The 27494-nt window shown below is 38.3% G+C and overlaps 1 protein-coding gene across 1 annotated transcript; it reads left to right on the forward strand.

The window, feature by feature from the left end:
* On the forward strand, window positions 1-26316 carry PPP1R3A (protein phosphatase 1 regulatory subunit 3A). The gene is made up of 4 exons (XM_054279908.1): window positions 1-794; window positions 21321-21379; window positions 21486-21622; window positions 23833-26316. Exons 1-4 carry the CDS (start codon window positions 1-3, stop codon window positions 26314-26316), a joined length of 3474 nt encoding a protein of 1157 aa, XP_054135883.1.
* The last annotated feature ends 1178 nt before the right edge of the window (window positions 26317-27494 follow it).

A 27494-nucleotide genomic window follows, 5' to 3' on the forward strand; every position in this document is an offset into this window, starting at 1 on the left:
ATGGAGTCTTTTGAAGGACCTCGTCAGGTTAACAGGGCTAACTTCCTACAAGTCCCCACGGCAAATGATTGCACTTCAGACGATGAAGATGTTAATATTGACATTAAACTTCGTTTCTCCCCATGTCCCCGAAGACGGAATTCTTCAGCTTCAGAGGAAGAGGAGGCAGATACTCCCACCCACATCTCAAGAAAAGTTTCATTTGCTGATGCATTTGGGTTTGATCTTGTGTCTGTTAAAGAGTTTGATATCTGGGAATTTCCTAATACAGGACAAGAAAATTATGTAGAAGATGAAGTTTTCCCTCAGGATGAATTTTTTTTCTCCCAGCATTTTACATTACCTGCTTCTCAAGAAGAACTTTTACAAAGAGTGCGAGAGCAGAAAGTAGTGCTGGAGTCAGTCGTGCTCCTGCCCGGAGTTACCTGTATGAACGGCATTATACGAGTCCTCAATGTATCCTTTGAAAAACAGGTGTATGTTCGAATGACATTGAATAACTGGCTCACTTACTATGACATCCTCGCAGAGTTCATGCCTAATTCTTGTGGTAGTGAGATGGATCAGTTTTGCTTTAAGATTTCTGTGGTGCCTCCTTTCCAGAAAGATGGAGTAAAGGTGGAATTCTGTATCCGCTACGAGACATCAGTTGGTACCTTCTGGGCAAACAATGATGACAAAAATTACACACTGATTTGTCACAAGAAAGAAACTGTGCCCAAGGTGGATAATAAATCCCAGAAAGAGGCTACAGATAGGAGTCTTAAAGGCTGCTTAAAGACAACACAAAGCAGGTGAGGTTGCACCTTAATTTTTGGTAATTTAGAATATAGCTGGCTATTTCTGACTTTCTATGTGTGCTTACTTGAGTCGAGACTGCCCATGTTATTTTCTTCTATTTTACTTTTGTTTTGTAAGTGAAAAATTAAACCAAGACTTGTTTCAGTAAAGTGTTTGTATATATCAACCAGTGATTTTCTGCAGACAGATTAGTTTAGATAATAATTTTATGCATGGCATTCATTTGAAAAGCAGTGTGAGGGTCTATAAATCCCCTATGCACTGTGTACCAACTCTGATCTCTGTAGTATAGAAACTGAGCTGATGTCAATGGGATCGTTGTTCAAGACTAAGGTAGCTGTACAGTTAAAATAATTTGCATCCATTTCCTTTGTAAGTCAACAAAAATTTAAAACCAAAACAAAAGCAGGGTTTTCACACAATTTATTTCATGGTTCTTTCTCTACATGCAATTATTAAATCAGAAATGGTACTCATGGTTCATGAAGCAGAAGTGGATAACTTAGGGAAGAATCCAGAAAGTAAAATAGCTGGTACAATCTTTTCTGCATGTGATTGGGCTATTCTGCAAGTCCCATATTAGGGCTATAATTCCTTTTCCCTGCCACTGGTTCATGCTTCTGTTTCACAAATGGTGAAATGAAATATGTTTTATAGGGCAGAATTGGTAATATATTAAAGAAAAAATGTATAGAATTTATTTTCTATATACCATACTGTTCTGATTAAATATAGACAAGTAATATGTTAATTATAAAGTGGCAATTGTTAACTTATACTTTATTAGCATATAAAGAGAGACACTTGAGAATAGTCACTTCTGTTTTCCTAATGTTTTTAATTATGTTCTTTCTGTTAGCAAAACAATGTTGCATGCAAAAATCTAATTCTCATTTATTTTCCTCCCCAAATTTACTATAAATCATTTGGACTTCTGCAGAATTAAATCTGTCTTTTACCTGCAACGTCCTTTTCAATACTCAGATGTCAGAACTAAGTTAACATTGGTTTTGAATTTATGTTGGGGTTTTAGTTCCCATACTCTTTCCAAATAAGACAGTGCTGTTTGATTTTGCTGGTGCTCTTCCACTGGCCTGAAGTGGTAGGGAAGGGGGAGCAGAGCTGCAGTAGTGGTGAGAGCTTAAGGAAGAGGGAGACAGCCAGGGCTTCCTCTGTGCCAAACCTTCGTTCCCAAAACCAGACTTGCTGTGCTGGGAACTTCTGCCAGCCCTAATCACACATTATCCCTGTGAGGAGAGCTGCACAGTACAGCCTAGGGCTTGTATCAACACCACAGGGTAGGAGCCACCACGGGACTAGCCCAAGGTCTGGTTCATAGCCAGTCCATAAAGCTCTCCTGACAAGTGTCCTTTGGGCCAGCTCTGGAGCCCTCACGATGATACTTCCATTAATTAACCTCCCAGTATGTCAGAGCAGAGGGAACCATGCTTTTACATGTCCTGTGCTGAATTCCTGACATTTGTGTCTGATTTTAAGGAGTGTCACATGGCCTGTTCTGGATAAGAAGGATAACCTGAGATGCCCTGCAGAAGGGCTGTGATATCAAACACCATAGGCATGACTCCAGCCTGAGCTGAGCTAGCCCACAAGGAGCACATGATGGACATGGAGAGCTGAGTCTCAATTTAGTGAGCCCTGGGCTACCAGATGGTTTCAGGAATAACTTGAAAATTTAGGTACCATTGACGTCTAAGGTCAAATGATTTCTACAGGTTTAATTCCCTAAAGTTTCTCATGACAGGCATAATGCTAGCAAAAGCTGTAGAAGCCTTCCTTCTGGGGAATATTCTTTTATATGGATATACTAAATGATTTATGTGTAAGTCAGACAGGGCGATTTTAATAAATGGGAAAGAAGATAACGTGCCTTCTTCTCAATATAAAATTACTTTATCTGTAATCAGACTTTAAAAGTTTTCTCCCTCTATGTTAGACTGAAGAGGAATGCATCTATGTGTATGTGTTAATACATACATGTATATATATGTATGTATGTATACATTTATGTGTATATTTGTTCATATAGACATATATACACATGTATGTTTAAAATATTTAAACCAAAGTGGTCAAATTCTTGTCTACATTAGGATATACTACACATTTCTGTCAAACAATTAACAACCATGCACTTTCAAGACTCTCTTTAGTGGCAGGAAAATGTACAGAGACCTTATAGAAAATGCAAAAATGAGCTGCAAGTATCTTTGGAATATTGTTTCAGTGGTCACCAAGGCTTCTGAAAGACAGTTCTGTCAGTATGTAATCCAGGACTAATTTTATGCTACAGGGACTTCTTTGAATTCATAAGAGTCACAGCTTTTGCCAGTGCAAATGAGGTCAGCATCAGGGTCTTTTGTTTCAAAAGAACTAAGATGCCAACTTCCATTGCTCACTTGTTTTTCAAAGTGTCTTTGTACATGTTGCCCCTTTGAGTGAGGAGGAACACCCTGCAGACATCTGCAAAAGTACCTCATTATTCTCCTTCAGACCCTCATTAAAACTCCTTTGCTTTGATATCCCGAAAAAAGCACAAGAAAAACAAACCCCCCAAAACTGGCAAAGGGAGGCTGCTGATGTGCTGTTACTCCTTCATCTTGCATTGAGCAGTGCTGCCCATTTACCAGCTCTCCTCCACCAGCCCATCTCTCTCCTCTTAGCTTGGATTATAAACTCTGCAGCATTTCTATGTGCTATGCTGGCTGCTTATAGAACATTTAGGAAAGTGGGGGAGTCATCGAACATAACCAGCTTGTCCTTGGAGTTGCAGCATTACAAATAGATAGATGTAAAAGCAATTTAATCTATGATTCTCACAATAAAGTGACAGGTAGGGAATATTGCTATCCATACCCATGAGTTGGACATCTTAAATTAAAGATTTCTTTATAGCAATCTGAACAAAAGGATAATTTTAAAGGACACTCATTTGGGGCTCAGTTTCAAATTTAGAAACTTGTAATAACATTTTAATTTTTTTTTAACTCCTGGCTCTGAGATATTTATACTTTCTCTTAAAATGTGCAATTTACCTCTGCAGTTATAAAATAAGGCAGGACAGGATCATGGTTTTTAAGCAGAGAGTCTGATCCACTTTAGGGCATACTTGTGTGGCTCATTAAATGTCATTAGCAAGGATTAGTTGTGTTAGTTAACTGAAAGGAATAATATTCACTTTCAGAGGAAGTTACTGGGGAAACACAATAATATGACTATTTCAAGTTACAATTAAGAACATGATCCAGGACTAAGATGAGTGAATGAGGCTAATAGGCTGTTCTGACACCATTATTAAGAAATAAATTTTAAAAATGAGCTTAACCCTCAAAAGTTGCACCTGAAAAAAAATTATAGTAAAAAGCAAAACTGCATCAAATAATTAATGCTGAAAACTGTCTATATTTGGATATTCGGAACCACATCACTTAAAAGTCTGCCTCTTCATTTCATGTTTCATTTGCTTTTGCTTCTGTGTCTAGGTATGAACCAACAGTCTTCTCTTAAAGTTTCATAAATTATTTGGTTCTAGCTATATTTTAACAATCTAAAATTATTTCCTTATAAACTTTAACAATTTTTATGATATTCAAAAGTCTTCAAAGGATGCACAGGGACAAAATACAGTTTGGAGAAATAATGTCTAAATTAATTAATTTATGCTTGGGTCTGTATGAAAGTGTTTGCTTAACTTGTACATAGTCGTAGATATACTTTAGGAGAAAAATTGAGTCCTAAAATTGTAAGACTTGCTGGAAGAGGAAAATCTTCTACCAGTAAACAGGCCTAATTTCCATCCTATTTATAAATATAAATAAAATATTTACACATAAAATTATCTTTATATATACATACAAGTCAGAAAAATGTAAATTAATTGCATCAGCTCCACTCTTTTCTCTTTTTTTGACTCTTATACTTTTGGGATATGGATAGTGATTCTGAACATGAGTTCTTCCCAGTCCTCAGATTTAGACCACATGATTTTATTGTGGACACCAGGCTCCTGCATTGGTCTGATCAGACAGGAGGTGGTTGGCTGCTGTGTGAGGCAGACTCCTGCAGATCATGCTGAAAGGTGCAGAGATAGAATTATGGAAGCCATGCCCCCCGTCACTGAGGATGCTGCACCCCATTTCTGTGCTTAGCCTTGCTTTGCCATCTGTCAAGAGCACAAGTGACATCACCAGGAAAGTGGCTGATAAGCATGAGAATTGTTTTACAGGAGGGTATCGGGTTTGGACTCCTGTCCTCTGACAAGGAAGGGGAAGGCAAGCATTTTTGTCACAACTGTTAGAGTTATCCTCCCTTAGCTCTCTGAGCCCACAAATATATCACACTGAACTGATCCACAAGTGTATCACTGTGATCCAGCTGATATTGATCCTATGCCTTTTTTTTTGTAATTGCTGAACTTTACTTTTTTGAGTGATAGTGCATCAATTCCCATTCCTCCATGATGCCACTTAGAAACACAACACAGAATAGGGCAATGGCTCTTACAAGAGCTGCTCTATGAGCACAATGAGAAAGAAGAGATTAAAACCCATGTCTGTGGGCTGCCAATGCCAACTTTGCCAGTATATATGCTGAATGGTCTCTAAGAAATTGTCCGTGAGAAAAGTTCTTCTGTGCATGAGTGCCTTTCCTTCTTCAAATGCTGATCATCTCTTTCTGATGGGAGGCAAAGGAAGTAGAACTTGCTGAAGATGCAGCTTGGCAGGACTGCATTGTGCTCACTGTGCTCTGTCTTCCCAGGCAGATGGCAGACCAGTGCCTAGGTTGTGCTGAGAAATGCAGTTTTGCTCCTCTTGGCTTTTCCCACAAGCTCATGATGTGATTAAAAAAAAAAAAAATCAAAGGCTTCTGACAAAGATGTTTGGAAATAATCTCTCATGCATTTTGCTATGAGGAACAACTGCATCATTCCCATCTGGTCCATTTAAAATATGGCATTTGAATTACATTCCCTTTTAATCCTTTTTCTTTTGATTGTGTGTCACCATAATCAGGAAGGGAAAAGAAGAGCAGGAAAGGTGTTAAAACACACATCTTCTTTGTGTGTACCTCTGTTTAATCTCAAGGTTGTTTCTGGCATTTTAAGTCTCGAGTTACATCTTATCAGCATACAGATATGGGATTTGACTAAAGTTTATTGCTATAAATAGGAAGTGACTGCAGTCACTGTTTTTACCAGGGAGCAGCTGCTAGAGAAGCTATCCATTCACAGGGAGCCAGCTATGAGGAACACTCCTCTCTCTGTGTTTAATGTGACTTAGTATTCCCAGACCTTCTCTTGCCTCCTGGTCATTGCCAGCCTTTCTCAGTTGTAGAATTAGGTAGGACTGGAACCAAAATAAGACTTTTCTACATACTTGAAGAGCATGATTATCAGGGACACAAGATAATTATTTAAGGTGCTCTAAAATATATTATTCAGACAAGTGGGATAAAAGCAAGCTGGGGAACTGAGTTTGACTCAGCATTAGGAATGCTTCTTAACAGCAACTCAAGGGCTATCTTTTGAGGAAATTGCTTCAGCCTTACTGTCCAAAGTAATTTAAAGTAAGCTGAGATAAACCACTTGAAAAGTATTCTATAGAGAACAATCCTACTTGGCCAGAAACTATGATCAATGTTTCTTTTCTGTTTGATCATATTATTTCAAAATCTGGACATGTATACTATTTGAAATATGAAACTTATTATACACCCTGAAGATAGATATTTAGGTTAATGGCTTAAGTCTTTGAATGCTATCACAGAAGTGTTAAAGAAAGAGGTGGAACTTGTGGATTAGAATGGCATGCACAGACAAATAGACACATTCTTCCTGTACTTGTGGTCTCCTAATTGGAGCATACCTGAAAGCTGAAAACCTGTCACATTTTTGCTTTTGGTGGTTGTAAACTGTGCCACCCATCTGCCATCCATTTATTGCACTACAAATATTTAAAGAAGCTTCTAAAACTTAAAGGAACAATACATGAAAACAACATGTTGTTGTACTGACAATCCTAGCTGAGTATTTACACTGAGTATTGTCACTGGAACTTATTAGTATCAGTGGTTTCTTGTTTATTTCCATGATCTACTTTTAAAACTGCTCTCACCAATGCTACAGAACAGAAATTTGTGTTCTATTGTGTAGGAAATATTGGTTGTTACAAAGTTTTTTCAGTTGTTTGCATGAAATCATATAAAACCAGTGCTCTGTAATCTGGGTGTCATTTCTCAGCCATCATAAGTACTTGTATTATCCATGCATTGCTTGGCTTTACACTTCTAAGATTTTTTTTCAGTTGCTACAATTTCATCAGCTTATTTAAATACACCAATACTGTAACTACTTTGGCTGATTCTTAGAACTTTTGAATTCAGCAACTGGCTTGATCCTGCAACAAGCATAATAAATAATTTAATGAACATCAGGAGTCTCACTGAACTTTGTAGAATTCTTCATGTGTAAAGCTCTCCTTGAATGTTAATATTTACAGGATCAGATGCTCTTTCAGATTGCTGGTTAAGGACCTTTGGAAAAATAGAAGTACATTGCTAAATGAACTCCTGTATGTTCAATGATTCTTTTGTTTAGGAAGATATCTATTTTGCAAACTGAACCAGGCTGTAAATGACCATTTCAATACCCTCTCCTGTCCACCATTCAGGTACTACAATTCATAAATGTTCACTTGGAAAAAAAATTGTTCCATTACATTCAACTTGACTCTTCTAAATGTTAGTCTTGAAAAGATGTTCAAAGTTAGTGCAACATCAGCTGAGAGCGCTGGAGTCATATTTAATCATTGCAATGACTACCAGTGTCATCTGAGCTGTTTATTCTGCTTATGAACTTTAAGCTGTGATCCAGTCCCAGCACCTTAACTCTGACATTGAAGCAATAGATTCAGCTGCAGTATAGATCCAGAGAACCAATTGCCCACGGTATTTTTAATATAAAATGTGGACTATCTTCTCATCTACAAAAGGGGAGAAAAATGGTCCAAAAAAATACTTTGAAAGTTAAGTGAAGTCCCTGCCTTAGGGCAAAGGAGAGGGTAAGACCTTTTAAACACTGTGGGAGAATGTTAGAAGTGGCTATTTGATCCCTGGACCTTCAGTGACACACACAAAAAGTATTAGTTGACATGCCAAAGCATAATAGGGGGCTTGGTTTTCTAAGTGTCTTTCCACTCTCCTCCTGATTAGGGAAACCAGCTGATACTCTGACACTAAACCTTAAGATTTATTACTGCTGGTTACAAACTAGTCCTAAAGGGTGCTGGGCTACACAATTGAGTGGGAACTAGGGAAACCTGGCAGGTTTTTCTTACCTTGCACTTAGGTGCACCAAGTGGATTGACATTTACATTTTGTTTTGATGCACAACTGTTGTCCTTGCAATAGCATTTATAGATACTGGGTGATAAATATAAGATTTACTAGGCTGAAACACTTCATATTATGGTAGAGAGTTGGGGAGTTTGTCAGTCTCTGCAGCTACCCAAGTAAATATGAACCAGTGTCTCCTAGGTATTTTCCATGTCTTCTTGATAGAAATATTGATACCTCTCACACAGCTGTCTTCTTGCTGTGTGGTAGTAAACATGTGAAAAATGAAAAAAAGGCTATAAAAGCCTCTTGTCCTCTTTTCTGATGACACCTGGGATTTTCGTCGTATTGAGATACTTACTGAATTTACAATTGCTTCCTGAGATTTAGATCATAGTTTCCTCTCTTAAGAACAACTGTCTAAGGTTTTGTTTTTGTTGTCACCCTTTCTGTTTTCCTGCCCAGGAGTGGCATCCGTGTCTTAGTCTCACCTGGCTGCCATCTATCTCTCTACAGTCTATCTAAGGCACTTCCCACCTTCTTGTATATGTGCCCCAGCACACTGCAGGCAGCCTCTTGGAAAATACTCTCTTCTGACATGCCAGGAAGAGAGTGCTCCTTCTCCATTTCCCCTGTGAGACTCAGAAAAAGACCAGAGGCAACACAGGTTAATGTTTTTCTCCCCTCAGATTTATCCAAAATAGACACAACTTGAAAGTTTGTTTCCTCCAGTATTTTAAAGCAGTGGGAAAAAGGAGCATGAGAAGAGCACTGGCCCCAGCTCCTTTCTATAAAACCATTTTGATATTTGATCATACCTCTTCCAGACAAAATAGCGATCTATGAAGCATATCCTCTCACATTAAGCCAAGCCTAGCCCTCAGAAAACTTGACTGCTCGCTCACCTTTTCCTCTTTTTCAACAGCTTGGCCCTGGAGATAGATATCCAAATAGAAAAGGCCTGCATTACTAATTCACAATGGATCTCTCAGCAGACTTTGTAACACTGCCCTGGAGAATCTTTTGGAAAGAGGTTCTCTGTTTATGAAATACTTAGCCCATTCTGTCAAAGGAATCAATAAATTTTCTGACCAATCCACATGTAAAACAGATGTGTAACACTTCTGAATAGGTACTGCTTCAACATGGTTACATGGATATCACAATGAGCTACAGCAATCATGACAGAGCTATGAAATTATCTGAATAAAGTGGCAGTGTTCCTGTTTGTACTTGCTATAACTTAATTTGAGGTATAACTGACTTCTTATGCAATGGGCTCTTCTGCAGTCTTTATACCTACAGTCATGAGATTTGGGGATAGCCAGTGCTATATCAAAGCTATATTTGAGCCTGGCACCAAACTGGTGTTGGGCTCCTGGTTCAGACTGAATGGCACTAAAATCTTAAAATGGACATATACATTTTTTTTAATACATCTGTGTTTAAAAAAAAAAAAAAGTATGAATGTTTTGCTATTAAAACTCAAGGTCTTTTTTAATGAGCTAGAAAATAAAGACTAATTTCTTGGGACTTTGTTTGCTTTGAGGCAATGATTATTCTCATCCCAAGTCAGGCCAATGCATTTTGTTCTGTGCCACCCATGTCCCTGCTTCAATCATAAACTAAGACTGAAAAATGAAAATATTAGTAATTGGAAAATATAATCCCCTGGATAACACCAATCCAATAATCTTAATAAAAATAGATTTATTACAAACATTGTCTGAATCCTACTGGGAATTATCTTTGCAGGAAAAATGCTTAAATTCCCTTACAGCTGCTCTCTTGATCAAATGTCCCCCTTGATACTATTAATCATACCATATATTGCTTATTCTGAGCATCTCTTTCAACTTCACTTTCCAAACTTCTTTTCTAATTTCTCCTTGTGTAGAAATACTTCTAATTTCTCCTAAAGTTACTGAGAGACCTTTATTGTCCTTTTTCAGGCTCACCTTCTGTCCTCTTCTGATAACAGTCCCTTTTCTTAGGTGAGAAGACAAAAACTAAGGGGTATTTCCTCAAGGTGAAGAAATAACACTGTTTAATATTGTCTTCTTCAAAATTCAAATATTTCAGTGGAGGTTCTTTGTGGCTCTGTTTTCATTCAAAACGCTTCTGAAGTTTGCTTGCCCGACTCTCCTGGAAGTGAAGTCTTCCATTCCCAGGGTGGTTTCCAATCAGCAGCTGCAGTGCCAGCCTCCTTTGCCATGCCAGGCAGCAAATGCCCTCACCTGCTGCTCTAACAGTGAGGGCACCACGCCACCTCCTGCCTCTGTCCTCTGCTTCCCGACTATCAACAAGGAAGCTAATTAGTGTCAGTCCCATTTGTTGGGTGACACCTATTTACTAAGAACTAGGTTGAGCCTTCTCTAACAGTGCTGGTCGTTGAAGGTCATGTAAGAAAATCAGTCTTGCCTAGATTCACAATTGGGGCTCCTATTTTACATACAGCTTCATTTTAATAGGATCAGTGGTAATGGCAATGCTTTAAAATATTATTCAGTTATTTCTGCTCAGTGTTCACACAGCTCTTCATTTATAGATGTTGATTTTGTCTGCAGTTTTTGCTTCTGAATCCTTTCCTTTGTGGTCTCAACCAGTTTTGAATCTAACATCATTTTAATTTATGATTACCTGCATTGTTTACATTAAATTATTTTTCTGTTTGCTTCTATTTTTTAAATACCTCCTGAAACAAAATAATCGCATAAACAGACGGCCATGATACTGCCACACATGACATATAATAACAGTGTTATGGTTCAGGCACGTATAACACGACATCTGCACAAGGAGGGATCATTTGAAGCCAAAATGCTTTTAGGTGGGAAATGGCCATATTTCAGGTAAAGCCACCTGGGAAGTCAGAATTCAGGAGTGCCCATTAGGAGCCTGGAAGCGAGGAAAGGTGCTGGTTCTGTGCAGCCCCACAGTTCTATGCAGCCACACTGCTCTGTGCAGGCTTGGTTTGTCTCTAATTAGTGAGGCTGGTGGCTTCTGCTATACTCAAGGTCTGGTTCCCAGCACTCTGCCCTGAGTTTTGGAAAGAGGCAGTTATTTCAGCCTGAGGATGCAGCCACTGCCCAGGCCCACAGCTCTGCCCCCTCCCCAGCTGTGCTCCCCAACCCCTACCTGAACTTCAGTGCACCTCCATTGAATTCCAACACAGCTCTGACACCCCTAAGTCATATTAAGATCATCCTTTTTTAACAGTATTTAAAAGCCTGAAAACGACCTAGAGCATTTCCCTGAAAAGTGTTTTAGATGAGTACTTAGTTTCCTTGCAACTTGCTCTCAGAGCCACTTTAGAGCTTTTTCCAGCTTCCCCTGACTAATGGATTTGGTAGTTTAGAGCTCACACAGGCTGCTCACATAAACTGCCCTTTGCTCTGCTGCTCATTTCATCCTCTCCTCTAAACCCTGGGAAGACCCTTCCCTGTTCTGGTTTTATGTGTTCAGTACCTCTGCCTTCTTGGACAGCCATAATTCTGTGTCCAGTTGTTTAGTGCTCTCTCTAGTGTCAAATATTAGAACGTTATTTCATTTCCTTTTATCCCTATGTCTTGTCTCTTAAAAAAAGAAACAGAGGACTGCTTAATATTCTCAGGCAGTAATGTCAATTTTCTTGCGTTTTCTTTATATATACCACAGGTTATTGCAATACATCTCCTGGAAGGTGCACATCTTTTTTTTTTTTTTTTTTTATGCACCCTAATCTTCATGCACTCCAAGTCTGGTTTGAATTCCTGAAATTCTTTAGCAATCGTAGCAATAACCTTTTTCTGTATTTAGATGATTTCTAAGAAAAAAAAAATATTCCCTTAATTTCTGGCAAATTCTTATCAATACCTTTATATACAAGTTGCTATAAAGATAAGCTATTCTTATCTAATTGTTTCTTGGAGTTTAAGACAGTCTCAGCAGGAGTTGCTGAGGGATGAAACTTCTAATGATGATTTAAAGCAGTGAAGTGTGTAGGCTGAAACTGAAATAATTATTGCTGTAACCCTCTAAGCACTCCACGTTCCTCAAGAGAAAATACTTTGTTCAGAACAGACCCTGAACAACAAAATGCGAAGAAAGTAAAATAAAAAAAACCCTCCAACCCTTGAAGCAGGACGATAATTTAGAAATAGAATCAGTATAATGTGTAGATGTTCTCAACAACTGCTCACAAATGCATCAGACATCACAATTAAAAGGAAATAATAATTATGGCCCCATTCTAAAGTAAGGAATATTCTATTCCATTCAATAAGTCATGAACACTTTAAAACCATCAGTGTAATCTACAAACCTATATTTACAACATTAAACTGGATGTTCTGCCTTTTCAATAACTGTCATCTCATCTCTATTATTTTCACCTCAGACTCTAATTGTTTCTTTTATAGGAGCTAACCTACCAGTGTCCTTGGCAGTACAGTTTATGGCTCATGCATTTACAGTAATTGTTTGGGCAATTTGCCACACAGTATAACAATCTTCACATCACAATCAGTTTTTATAATAAACAGCATTAGTTGTGAAAAATACAAGTGATGCATGATTCTTATGGTAGATAAAGGGCACTGAAGATGCCCTTTAGAAAAAGAAAGGAAAATGCTCAAGCCTTGAACTACTTGAGAAAAATACTGGTGTCACAATAGAGCTAATTAATTTGATGGTACAAACAAGAGGGGGAAAGGGCCTTGCATTCATTAGTGTCAATTCCAAACGAGAGCGTACCGTTCATAAAAATAATATTCTGCCTTCATTTAGATGAAATATGCAGGTAAACAGATAAGAAGCACCAGGTCTGGCAATAACAATGATTTTGCTCCTTAGCTATATCAAGGCTCTTTCTTCTCTACGGACACAGGGGCTCAAAGCCTGGGCAGACACAACTTGCAGGTAGAGCTCTGGAGAAGTCCAGATCCTACTGCCCCCCAGCTGGCTGGCTCCACTGAGGCCAGCACCGCCAGGCACTCTGGGCCGCTGTGCATAGCTCTGCTCTGCCCCTGGGAAGAGGAACATGCACTTTATGGCTTCTCTCCACAGCACACAGGTGGTAGCACACAGACGTGTCTCACTGCACGCGTCTCTGCTGCAGACGTTCTGTGGCCTCTCAGTTTTCAGAGTCCTGAAATAGGAGCTCAAGCACTGATCGGTGGTGAGGCCACTGGACACACCTCCAGCAGGCAGTCTTCCATGTTAGAAACTCTCCAGAGGAGAAATAATATATTTGCCCTCTTAGGCCAGCACCCAGACAGGTAATTCTCAGCCTCCATTTCACCCCCAGCCACATCAGGGACCCTGGGTGGGGCTATGGCACAGCCAGGCAAGGCCCAGCAGGCACAAAGGTGGCTTCAAGCCAGGGCTCCAGCTCCTCTTCCTGAGCTCAGCTCTGAATTCCCTGGCAGCACCAGGGACTGAGAATAAGAACTGCATGTGATAATAAATTGTGGAGTTGTTTTATTCTCAAACTATAACTTCAGATTCTGAGAACACAGTTACCAGTTTACATCAGTAGGGAGACTTGTCTCCACAGTGAGTTTTGAACTGAGCAATATGGAGGCAAGGAGTGAGTTTGTCTATACTCATTAAATATTTAGTTCATATATTCAGTCAGTGAGACAGAATAAAATTAACTAGGGTGACACCATCACAAAAGAAGTCAAAGTCTACACTTTGAAGGTCCACATCAGGATTTTTGGTGGATCCTAAACCAGAATGAAAGAATGAAGCTTAATTTTTAATATTTTTTTCTATTTTATTTTTTGATAGTACCAAGAGGTTTTTTTCCATTCTTGTATTTTTCTCTCAGTGTGAATTGGTTTTGGAAATGTTTTCTCTCCTGTCCAACTGGTATTTTAGGATCGATACAAATAGAGCAATATTTTAAAGCAAGCCAATGTTATGGGGGTTATGTTAGTAAAAAAATACCTTGAATTCTTATCCTTCTGTGCCTTACAAATAATTGAATAGAACTTTAAAGCTCTGCTTAGAGCTCTACACATACAAAATCTTTCTTAATATTTTCCAAAATTCTTTTTTCCTGAGAAATTCATTCTTGTTGCATGTTTGTGGATTTTGAATGATATTGCATACAATGCTACTGAATTTTATACTTACATGTGGAAAACCCTTTCTCCAGTTTCTCACCCAGATCTTCAAGACATTTCGCAGGCTTTCTGCTTTTGATGTGTACATAAACATTTAAAAATAAGTTTTGTTGTTGCTTGTTCAAATTCAGATATTTCCTTCTGTACTTCTTTCTGAAATTACTGCTGCTAATGATACAAAAATAACCAAACTAAGCTGCCTGCCCTTCCCTCCCCATATTCCCTTTCCCTGCTCCATAGGGTTGCAGTTCTGTGCAGGATTGCCTGTTTGGCTCCTGTGACAGCTCGAACATGAGTACTTAACTGCCCTAATTTACTTTTTGCTCCTCTGCTTCTCAATAGAGCACTGCTGACACATGTAACTGCTTCATTTCAGGGATCTCACATGTTGTTTACATCCCAGTGGCATCATTCTTCAGCAAGGCTGGCTATTTTTGGCACTAGATCCAAAAGCACTAGTTGTATTGAAGGTTGCTGCTGTATGAGGCTACAGTTAGGCTTAGAAATCTGTCCTGAAATTAAAATGTAGCTATGGTTTGCTTAACAACTTGAGTCTTGCCAGCTCTTTTCATGAGGATGTTTTAGCTTTACCTCAACTTCCATACATTCAATTCTACCTTCAGGGTAGAATTTTGATTTAGTTTGAGTTTGAATCTACAGTAAAATCAGAAGCATGAAAGAATCCACAAAACCTAAGACTGTTTTGAAATAAAATAGTGTTAAATTTTTTCCCCTTTTACATATTTTAACTAAATATTGAGAAATACATTCTTTGAATACTTTAACAACCTCATACCTCTCTGAATTTCAGACTAAATAATATTATCCCACGTTTTCTTTTAAATATGAGATAGTATAAAATTGATCAGGTTGCATTAATTTCAGTTTTTCAGGTCCATTTTCATCTCTCCATAATCCAAAAATTTTAGCCTTTCTTTCACATTTTTAAAAATAAATATCACATTTAGATAGTAAGATCTAGCATAAGTAGATATAGCACAGAATAAAGTGACTGGTACCGTGAGTTATACATACATACAGACACATTTTTAGCCAAATATTGGTGTGTGAATTAAAATTATGATAAGCTATGATAAACCCCACCCATTATGAAGTTTGTTACTCCTGGCCAGTCCCAAACCTATTTCAGGCCAGACCAAAACACCTCCTGCTCCATAGTTAAAAATCCTGGAAGCATAACTCCCAGGGCATATAGCTGCACAGGAGCATTTGAAGTAGGGCTGGACTGTGACTATGGGATCATGAAGTCTTATTCCCTTGGGAAATGTGTTGCATAATCTTGTTCACTAAAATATATTCCTGTTTCCACACTTGAAACAGTTCCTTCTCAGTTTCTTGTGTCTGATACACTGATAAATTACAGGATATTCTTTTCTAATGCTTACAGATCTTCTTTAAGTTTTCACAACAAATGTTTCTGTCGACTCTTTATATTAATGCATTAACAGTCTTGCTGGTTTTTTTGTCTTTTGAGTATTTACCCCTGTGCTGCATCAATAGAGGGCATTTATTCCTCCTCTCAGACTTTATTTTGTTATGCTGAAAATAGAACTACTCAATCTGTCTCTTTCTTTAAAATAGATTTTTCATCCTGCCAGTCTTCTTCTAGTCCTCTTCTGAACATGTTTTAGTTTGAATCAATCTTTCTTGGAAATTTTAGTCAAATTTTCTAGAGGAGTCATTATGTGCCTGGTGCCACAACGTGGACTTTTCTTGGAAATCTTTCATAACTGGGATGACCTTCCCCTTGCTGCTGAACGTTGTTTGCCTTTATATCACAGTGCCTATCTCATCTCGCACCAGCGGCTTGCAAATGGTTTCTGGCAAAGAAACCCTCCAATTTTTCTTGTTCACCTGTTTCTTCCAAGTTCTAAAGCCTAGTTTTGTGGCATAAACTCTTTTTAGTCCCTAAATGTTTAACCTGACACTTTATAATTTTGAATTTCATCCCTTAACTATTATTCTGATCCTCCAGGCCACCGGTTTCTTTCAATCCTCCTCTGTGTTGGTGATGTCTCCCAACTTCCTCTCTACCACAGATTTAATTTAACTGTGACTTCTTGTGCTTTGGTCTGTAATAACATGACTGAGTAAGTCTGATTACATGACTTGTCCTCTCTGATTCCCCAGCCACGCCTGCCAGCTCCAGAGCCCAGCTCCTGGGACCCTGCTTGGCACCGAGCCCCTCTCCCACCGCCCAGCTCTTGTGCTCATCTCCCTCTTCTCCTGTTTAATTAATAAATTTCCCATGTGGCTGCACAACAAATGCTTTAATGAAGTCCAGATAACTGATTTTTAGACAAGGGAAATATAGTAATCTTATCAAAGACAGATATTATCAGGTGAGTCTGGCATTTTTATGCCATTTTCCATTTATCTATATTTCTGTTCTCATTTTTGTTTTAAGTCTATTGTGAAAACTTTTCAAAGACACCTGGGCCTGTAGTTGCCTTGACTTTATTTCTCTTCTTTTTCCTAAATATAGCTTCTATTTTTCAACTCTTCTGATATTGTTACAGTATAGGACCACTTGAATAGATCTGAATAGCAAAGGTTTTAAATGAATATGTATTTTCCTCTATTGAGTCTCTCATATTTGGGTTGGAGATTATCTGTTTCTCTTAATTGGAGCATATTTAAACAACAAGTTCTGCTCCCAGACTGCATGAAATAATTAAATTTTCTAAATTGCTGCTCCTATCAGTTATGCCCTGCAAGATTTCTCTTCATATAAGAATCTGCCCCACCACTAGCACAATGGTAGAAGAGTTTATGAGAATTCTTTTGTTTGTGCGGTCATATATAGATTATCTGAAATGTTGATGAAATCTCACTTCTAAAAAATTCTTATTTAACTTAAAAGGGCTAGTTCAAAAGCTTTGACATGTCCGAGTTTATCCCAACCCTTCATGAAGTCAAAGAAATATTGTTGATTGGCTAATTTTTTTTCTTGTCACTTAGATATTTTCTGTCTACTCTTTACATCTTTAATTTAACATTTCCTCTCTGCGATGCCAATTTCACATAACTTTGGGACTTCTGAACTCCTTACATGTCAGTCACATTTTCAGTCCTCTCAGTCCTACTAACCAGCCCCCGAACTTCGTATTTGTTCTTTCTAATGCAAAATTACATTGATAGCCTGTTTTCGGTCCTGACTTATTTTTATAACTCAATACAAGTGAATGATAATTTCATCAAGAATGAATCATATGAGCATAGGTTTTGGGCTTTTTAAGCTGGTAGAAATTTAGAAGTTCCTGTTGAACTTTATGAAGACGTGCCCCATTCAGGTGAATGAGAAAAAGCAACAGAGCTTCTGCAGGCTTATGGCTACTTATGCTGCAATGGAATTGCATAATCTGACATAATGGATTTTTTTTCCTAGCTTGCATTGTTGTAAAAATACTTGGATGACTTAAAAATAAAAGTAAACACTTTTTTACAGAATACAAATGTTGTGTCTCTCATCATGTAGGCAAATTTAGAGCATACTTCACAACAAAGTGCAACAATTAATTCCTGAAACAAAAACTTAATTAATATTCTAATTTAAAAATCTGCTCATGAAATTCTGATACTGTGCTAGAACCTTTTCAGAGAAATATGGAGAAAAAACTTACAAAGAAGACAAACACTTTCTAATTGCCCTTGTTTGATGAAGGGGCTAATTTTTATTGTCTTTTGGGAAATATTTCAGTCCTTAGGATATACAAATAGGTTTGAGGTTGTCCAAAAGTTATATGCACCCATAGCCTCAAAGTGTCATTTCTTAAATTGAAGTAGTGATTTAAATTACTTTTGTTTTATGCTCGTTGTGATCCTCAAACACTACAGTATCAATATCCTTAATTTAAGCCAATTTTAAATTTCCCCTGAGAATACTTATATGAGGACAGATATTTCTGATCTAAAATTAAATTAGGTAAAATAACTGCTTCATTGGCATTCCCTGTACTCAGCTATTTGCCGGGCAGGTGTGCACAAACAATGGGGTGTAAACCAGAAATCTTTATAAAATTAAGTGCAATTGGAGAGAAATTATGCTACAAGCCCTGCAGTGTATCTGTGAGGCTGTGTTATCATTGTCATACTTCACCTCTGTTGCTGTTGTGAAAAGAAACTTGTTGACCAGGGGTGCAGATGCTACTAGAACAAAACTGAAGCAAAAATTCTGCTTAAATCACAGCAAAAGCAAAACCGAGGGGCTTGGATCACACATACATTGAGTGTTACAGTCCCAGACACTAAAACTCCATAACTACATTCCAGTTTGAATTTAGAGTTACAAGGTGAGAGTCATGCAGCTTTAGATCATGGCCCAAGACGTAGGTTCAGGTTCCCTTTATGGTCAGTCCCTTTCAGAGGTGAAGAAGTGCCTTCGTAAGATATGTCACCCCATCTTGCTCATGATTCCCATGTTAGAGGGAGTGAATCTCCTTTTGGAAGTGATGATCTCTCACCTCTGATAATAGGGATGATATACAGGACTGCCTGAGCACAGATCCTTAGAACAATAAGGCTAGATAAGGTAACACCATCCTGGCACATACCCATAATTATCCATTTTGAAGCATCTTTATACCTGTACATTTAAAAGTTTATAAAATAGGTACTCAGCCTTAACATCCTTATTCAAACACTGTGCCTATATTTTTACCCTGAAAAATTTTTCTAAAAAAAAAAAATCACTGCATAGGTAACACAGGAAATGGGGCAGAATTCAGTTTCTCCTTTCTCCAAGGTATGAAAATTAAGCTAAAGAGTAAGGATCCTGCTTGTTGTGCATCCAAATCCATCAGGAGTAGGCCAATCTGCCCTCCAGTTTTCCCCAGATGTTCTGTGTTCTGGTAATCTGAGTATTTTTTGCATTAATGATGTGCAGTGGGGTATTTTATCACATGAGGGTGTGATAGAAGCTGAAAGTGGCACTGCTACTTGGATGTCACAGTAGTTGCTATGAACTCTAGCTAGCAGGAGAATGCTAAGCTAGATATAGGCATTAACAATTCCCCTTCTTCTGGGAATGCTTCTTGAATGAAAAAATTGTCAAACTCTTGTTCCTTTGAGAAGTAGACAAAAGTCCCTTCTAGCAGCAAGTGGTGCCATTCCTGCTTTCCAAGAGCTGTGGCATCCATATGGCTGAATGCTGTAGGCAGTCAGCTGCCTTGAAAGAAATGCAGACACTTTAGAATGCTCTTTTTTTCCCCACTGGAAAGCAGTGGAAGGTTTCCTGCTGGGCCCATGTTGTTTTGGGATCACTGTTTTGGGGTGATTATTCAGTTCATTTGTTATACATGTCTTGGCTCCTAATCTGGGGCTTTTGCAGACACCCTAACAGCACCTAAATGTTTTGATGCATCTGTATCATGGTTAACCCCCAATCTACACAGTGTCCAGATTTATGGAAACAGGTGAGTGAAAAATATGCAAAAGGGCAGAAGAAAATTGGGAACTAGATTTAACACTAAGCCAAGGCTTTGAACAGTAAAAAAGGCCAACCAACAAACAAAAACCAACCACCCTCCCAAAACCCCTGTGTATAAATAATAAGCACAAATGGTTTACCTTAAAACCTCTACAGATCAACTCAAAAAGGTGGATCTGCCACATTTTTCAGAATTAAATGCAGATTATAGCAACTGCAGGCAGGGGAAAGGACAACTCAGTGTGAGTGGAAGAGTGAAAACCACATGGAGGTTATGCACATACCAGAATTCAAGAGGGACATGACATTCATAGGCATTGCAAGAATATTTAGCATTATTGCAATTAATGGTGAAAAAGAATCCCTGAGAGAGCATTAAATCTTGTGCTTCAAGGACAGCTTCTAACAAAAAAAAAAATGGCCTAGAGGAAATTTAAGAGGGCAGTGCCAATTACTTCAAGTATTTTCCTACAACAATTCTACATCTTCCCCTGAAGTATCTGATAGTGGCCAGTGTCAGAGATCAGATGCAAGACTGGCAAGAGCTTCTGTCTGCTTAGGCTGGCAAACCCTATAAAGACTGGTTTTTAAAAAGTTGGTGACAGTAGATGTCTACATCTTTTTAATAGTGTATAAATTTAGCATCCTCCTTCTGAATTAAGCATTTAGGTGGCAGAGTTAATGTTATATCAATTCAAATGAAAGACACTAGAAGAAAATAAAAGGGGAAAAGATTAATATTTGAAAATTAGAAAGTAATTTTCAGTAACAGAGGTGGACGGCTGGTTGAAAATCACATAAATTAAGACCTACAGAAAAAAAATTCTCCTCATAGAGGAGTCATTAGGAGTGATACAATAATTTACATTTTACATAAGTGGCATTCTCTTAACATTTTTATCCTTTTCCACTAAAAATTAGATCCCTATAACCACACAATTTGAACTGCTAGCAGTTCAATTGATATCAGTTGATATTGATGAGGTCTGCAGGCACTTAGCATCTCTCTGTAGGTGTTTTTTGTGTTCAACCTGGCCTTTTTTTTTCACTGCCAGCAAAGCAACAGAAAAAATTGCACTGGCTGAGAGAAGCAGAATTCATTCCTGCTGGCCAGGCATAGTTTAGCAACAGGATTTATACACATGCAGGGAGAATCTTTTGATTTATTTCAGGTAACAAAGATGTCTTTTTCAGCCATCTCTATAAATATATAAATATTTGAAAAACACAAGCAAGAGGGAGCCCTGGCTTCTTGAACACATATATCCTTCCAGACCCTTGCCTGACCCCAAAATTATGCTCTCCTGTCACTGACCCATCTAATCACCTTTGTGCTGCTTTCTCAGAAAAGGCCTGGGAAAACCCATCAGATTTGCAATGCTATCTGAAGGTCAACACATTCTCATTTTCTCAGCCAATTCTTTCTTATGACCAAGCCTTAATATCAGGTCACTCAAAAAGCACTACATTTTATGTAACTGTTATTTTCAGAATTTCAAATAACATTAAAATGTTGTGTAATTAACCAGTAATCTTTATATTTGAGTCTAAGGGGAATTAGAACAATAATTTTTGCAGAATAACACAAGAAGTTCCTTTTTGTTTCACAGAAAAGAAGAAATATTGGCAACGTCTGACGGTGGCACATGGAATAACTCAAGGACTTCAGGTACAACACCCGGTTTAATTAGTTCTTCCTTACTGCACATGTTAATTAAAAATAGTGTAACAACCAACATCATGGAAATTATTCAACTGTTTTTTTAACTCTTCAGACACAAACATCCCAGAAATTGTTTATTCACAAGCAGAAGACAAAGACAAGAAACTAACTAAAGAAAATATAAAAGACGAAATTGCAGAATACAACCAGGGTGATCACAAAGATGATGAAAAAGAATTAGAGTTGCTGGTAAGTGTTATACAATTATATCTACAGTATTAAATGATTTGAATCCATTTACGCTTCAAAGCTGGTGAAATGCCCCCTTTTAACAGAGCTGACTGATGTACTAATTTACAAATGTAAAGCCTTGGTCTGTACTTACACTGAATCTCTAACTGATTCAACAATAGAAGGTGCTTTGATTTCGGTATAGTGCATCAACTTTTTCTGGTCTTAAATTAATGACATATCCCTTTACTTCTTTACCTGAGGCTCTAAAAGACAGTTCTAAGGAATTAGAAGGGTAACATTTAAAAAAATCTTCCCTCCTATTCTCTAGGATGGGAATATTTTTAAATATATGCTTTCTATTTATAATTTTTTTTATATTTATAGTACTGTTTACTTATGAGATTTTTGAAATTATAACAATATGAGCATAGTAAGTATATATATGTTTATATTAGCAGATTCTTCTGTATCAGTATTTTACATTATTTTTTTTCCAATGAATTTCACACTTGGTGAACATTCAATCTATTTGGATTTGTGTGCATGCATGTGTGTGTGTGGTTTGCCTTGCATTTTTCAGTATGAAAGAAAAAATGGCAATAAATGAGACACATACAGCAATCCATTATTCCCAGTGTCTGTTCTCAGCTCATATCATTTGGGTGCACAGATTCATAATCATAGATTATAATAGCTATCACCTGTGAAAATGTGAATGCTGAATCAGATAAGAGAGGAAGATGGGAACCATTCTTTTTTTTCTTGTTGATAGAGAGAAAAAAATCCTCTCATTTGAATATAAAATTTTCTTGTTTTTTACTTTAAAAAGTTGAAAATTGTTGCCTATTGTGGGACCTTTCACTGCCTGAAGGTCAATGTTTTGGTCTTTTTTTCTTTATGACGAAATGTGCAAAGGAAGACCTCTAAATCCCTTGTTGTTCTCAGTCCACCCTTTTACAAAAAAGGGGATCAAATATAACCATTTGTTTATCAATTGCCAGACTTGTCCGTACAATAAATGAAGGGGGAGCTATAATTTAGATGTTAATTTGCACTGTGCGCTCTTTAATGAATTAAACAATGAAGGCTTATAATACATGGAAATAAAACCAAATCTTTGAAACACACAGGCATTGGCTCACAAGACAGCTGTGCAGTTGACAAGTAACATGAGCCTTATGTGAGAAGAAGGGGAAATCGTAAGATTTGCATATAATTATTGAGATCATGCAAATGTCAGTTATGAGGAGGGGAAAAAAACACAGGCATCTCACTGTTAAATCCTGACAGTTGGCATCACCGAAGAACTCAAATACACTTGAGCACTGGTTGGCAGAGGGTCATTAAAACAGAATTTGCAGAGACATTAGCTCCCTCACTTTTCTTTGAGTGACGTTTTACTATTAATAGTTTGCAGAGGCTTTGCAGAAAACATATTAATAAGAGAAACTGTAATGGGGGTATCTACAGCAAGTGCAAATGTATAAAGGGGTGCCCAAGAAGCTAGCCTCTAATTGATCAGCCAGTGCTATCAGTGTGACTGCGAAAGTGAGAAGAGAGTGCAGTGACAAGCAGGCATAGCTGAATAATACAATATGATATTTGGGAGCTAGGAGGGAGAATGATTAGTTTCTGGCCTTTTACTTCACTAATCTCATTTCCAACTCATGTCTTACCAGATTGTCTAAAAACAGTCTGGTTTGAAGCCTGTAAAATGGTCCCTGAGAGAAATGAAGCACAGATAATCCTTACAGTATTTGTCAGTGTGAAATGTGTCTTTGTTTTACTGGACAATACTGTACATTACCGGACACTGATGTACTGTATCAATGCCCTTGTTTAAGCACCAGTCCTCCCCCCTCACCCCATGGTTTCCTCTCCAAATCTAGAATCAAATGCATAGTGAACAAATTAGCCTGGCTTTAAGGAAATATTCTCTTCAGATTTAATTTGTATAAAATCCACTAGCAGCTTACTGAACTCATGAATAAAGAGAGAGGGTTCTGAACACTATTTTATTTCCTGCTCCTTTCAGCACCACCATAAAGCTCATTACCTATGTTAAAAAATACATGCAATGCAAATTTTGCAAATGGTTTGGAACATGTTTCCATGAAAGCTTTGTTACTGAAAACAAAACTTCCCATAATGAAATCTTGCCTCCTTCATTCGGCATATTTTTGCAAAGCACTTTTTCATCATTCTTTTCTATTCTATTGTTTCAGTTAAATCAGCACTTCACAGGAGCTAGAGGTACCTCTTCCAGAGATGAAAGGAATTTTTATACAACAGAACCAATTAATTTTCCAAGTGAAACTGAAAGATTGGTGAAAAATCCAACCTGTATAGAAAGAAGCAGTGACTTGCACCCCGTGCCTATCGGTTCCTCATCTGAAAACACTTCACATGCGATAGGAGAAGAATTAAAAGATAAAGCTAAGTATTCTGTAAAAGATTATAGTAATCAGCTACCAGGGAAGGAAGTCACTGCTGGCTCAGTAAACAGCTATGGGCGGTCTTTGGAACATACTGGTACCAGTGAAAGCCTTTTATCGGCAAAACATTTTCCTCTGACAAAGCAGAATGAGGCTATCAATGTTATGGCTACTGGCACAAGCCGACAAGGAGAGAGGCACACAGATATTTCAAAAGGTGAAATAGATAGCTCCTCGGGAAGTAAGATGGTGGAGAGGCTATTCATCAGTGAGGATGCTGCTGGTACCTCAGAAGGGGCCTGTGAAATGAGACCAGAAACCATTTCACCAGAGCATGACAAATCCATACAATTAAATGCACACATAGCAAGGACGCTGGATGGCAATGCTAATCCAGCTCTGGAACACCAGGCACCACAAATGTCTCACCAAACTTTGGATTCATTGTCGTCAGATGCTGACAAAAGTGAAGGAAAAATCAAGATGATTGAAAGCGAAGTTCAGGTACACTTAAGCGAAGATTTGTATGCCGGCACTTTTGCACATGCTGGTATCTCAACAGATTCCACACGAAAAAAAGGAGTTGGTGAAATGTCAGAAAGAAACACTGATTTGGGGAAGCAGAAGAAAGTCATTGAAGTAGCAGACTTGACATCAATCGGTGAGGAGGAAGCTTCCAAGCCTTTCAAGGCACACAGGAAACACAATGCCAAAGCCCTGAACCCAGCGCCTCTGCCAGCTGAGAACAAGCAGGCACCCAGGGCCACCAGGGTGGATGAAAGGCGACCTGAGGAGACTCAGGAACACAGAGGATTCAGGAGATTAAAGGACAGAGAGACAGACAACACAAATAAAGGGACACCAATCGGAAGGGAAAGCGAAGCAAACTTTGCAGAGCAGAGGTGGCAAGGAACGGCGAGTGAGGTTTGGCGGAGAGTGAGGGGGAGCGTGGAACCTCAGACCGTGACTTCCACAAAGGAGCTGTTTACCTGCCAGGAGGCAGAGAGTTGTGAAAAGTCTTCTGTCTCTGAGCAGGGTATTACAGAGAAAGCAGAGGCAGGCACAGCTTATATAATTAAAACAACATCAGAAAGTGCTCCAGAAAAAATGCCTGGCAGTGAAAAAGCAGTAATTGCTAAGCTACCTCGAGAGACTGCACTAAGTGACAGGCCCACAGAGGAAAAGGAAACAGCGTTTGATACACATGAAGGGAGAAATGATGGTTCACATTATGCTCTTTGTCAACTCAACACAGTGGGTGTATTATATGACACTGAATTTGAAAAGGAATCAGTTTTAGGTATTTATAATGCAGGCGTACATGAAACACTGCAAGGAGAAACGAAGTCTGTCTGCAATAGCAGGGAAAAATGTGCCAAAGCACAAGCAGACAATATTCTACCTGTAGGACAAGCAGTAAAGGCTTCTGCTATGGGAAGGAAAGATTTGCAGGAGGGTTCACATTCAGAAATACCTAAAAGCCCCCTGAGCACTCAGAAGCATCTATACCATGAGAAAGCAGAAGAGCTCTACAGGGAAGAAAGCCATGGTGATACACTTTCCTGTTTCTGTTCTAAAGCTGAAACAAAAATGCCACCTTCTGGTGCAAATATTGTGCCTAGTTACCATTATAAAAGTTCTTCAGTGCCATCTTCAGAAGGGCCCACTCTGGAAGAAGGCATGGAGCATCTGTATGGACACTTTGAATCCAATGTCATTGACAAGGTTGCTGCTGAGTCAAGGTACAATTTAAATCTAACACATGAAATATCATATCTTAACAAAAGCTTCTCTCCTGAAGCTGAAAAAGGAGAAGTACCTTCTGCTTCAGACTCAGCAATTTCTGGAGAAGGAACAGGAAGGAATACAGGTCATTTTTTCCATCAAGCAGAGCTCCAGCAAGAGAGGTCATGGAGGCCTGAAGTTTTAATTAGTAAGTCTACCAACGAAAATGGAGGAACAGACTCTCCAGCTGACCATTTAATAACAGGGGAGAAAACACTAAACTGGCTTCATGACTCCCAGAAGGAAAGCCAACATGTTTCTGATTCTGCAGATATTTCCAACCAGAAGAGTGAAGCATTTAAGTTACCTAGCGATTCTCCAGGTTTAAAACATATTGCTTTCAAAATATTCTGTTTCTTCTTGTTTCTTCTATTTGCTGCAACACTCTACCACTATGATTTGATGGTCTGCCTTGCACTCTACCTGTTCTCCTTGTATTGGCTATACCATGAAGGAAGAAGAAACAAGGAGTCTATTAAGAAGGAATAACACTGACTGTCAGCTCTGCTCAGGATCCATAGTCAATAATCTTCAATTCTACCAAAGTATTTTCACTGTTAAAGAGTTTATTCTTTGTTAGAACCAAGGCAAGATTTTCACAGCAGCATCTTTTATTAAGAGATTACTTATGAAGTTGAGCCTTCATATAAGTAATTAAACTATGCAGGACCATTATGTTTGGATCATTAAATACCTATATGAGTATGAGTTCTGAAGCACGTCAAGTTAAAATGAAGTACAGCTGTTGCTTCTTAGCAGGATATGAAAAAGCAATGCTTCATGTCTCTGTAGTACTTAAACCCACCATTTACTTGCTTTAATTTCTTTTGCATTAAAGCTTCATATTTTTCAGGGAATTTTTTCCCAAGATTCTGTGTGGTACATAACAACACAAGAAACAATATAAAACCTAAGTCAGTATTTTGGTGCTGAGATTGCAGTTGATAATCTGCTAGTGTAATTAGCCAATGCTCTAAGCAATGCATCTGTTGATAGTTTAATACATTTTTCCAAATTTTTATTTAATTATTTCGACTTAGAGCTTCAGCAGTACTCCTGTTTGAAAAATGTAAGGCTTTGACTTCATTAACATCATGTAACTTCCAGGATGTAACTGCGTAGCAGAATAGATGTGCTGTTTCCACCCTGTAAAGATTGAAGGTCACAGCCATAGGCCACTTACTGATCACTCACATGCACAAAAGTTTTTGGGTTTTGCAAATGAGGACAGAGCAACATGATTGAGAATTTTACTGAACTTTTATTCTGGCCAAAGCCTTTGAGTGATATTTTTCATCAGAATTGCTTGAGCATATCTACAAAGCATTAAATAAATTTTACAAAGGAATGCTATAAATGTGTGGAGCATGTCTGAATTAGATTTACTGCTTTTTTTTCCTATGGCTCGCGACCTAGAGCTAATCAAACACCAAGAGAAAACACTGGGCATGACTCTCCTGTTCAGTGAGGCTGCTTTGTCTGGCTTGGGTGAGGCAGAAAAGACTAGCATCTGCCCTAGGGAGAGCCCAAATTGATCTTGTGGAGCAGTCCTGTGGGGCAGACACATGGGCAGCTTTCCTGCTCCAACACTGCGAGTGTCCCACACAAGATCAAGCCCAAATTTTGTCCAGAAAGAAAGGAATGGCCAGGTTATGATGCTCTTCAGT

The sequence above is a fragment of the Melozone crissalis genome, unplaced genomic scaffold, assembly GCF_028551555.1.
Source record: "Melozone crissalis strain CALT ecotype California unplaced genomic scaffold, PUWL_Pcris_2 ptg000004l_1, whole genome shotgun sequence".
NCBI lineage: Eukaryota > Metazoa > Chordata > Aves > Passeriformes > Passerellidae > Melozone > Melozone crissalis.

Bases quoted from the DNA above. Each gene is read 5' to 3' on its own strand.
- PPP1R3A (XM_054279908.1), top strand. From the start codon at position 1: ATGGAGTCTTTTGAAGGACCTCGTCAGGTTAACAGGGCTAACTTCCTA. The intron at 795-21,320 runs GTGAGGTTGCAC...TTTGTTTCACAG, and splicing joins TTAAAGACAACACAAAGCAG to AAAAGAAGAAATATTGGCAA. The intron at 21,623-23,832 runs GTAAGTGTTATA...CTATTGTTTCAG, and splicing joins AAAAAGAATTAGAGTTGCTG to TTAAATCAGCACTTCACAGG.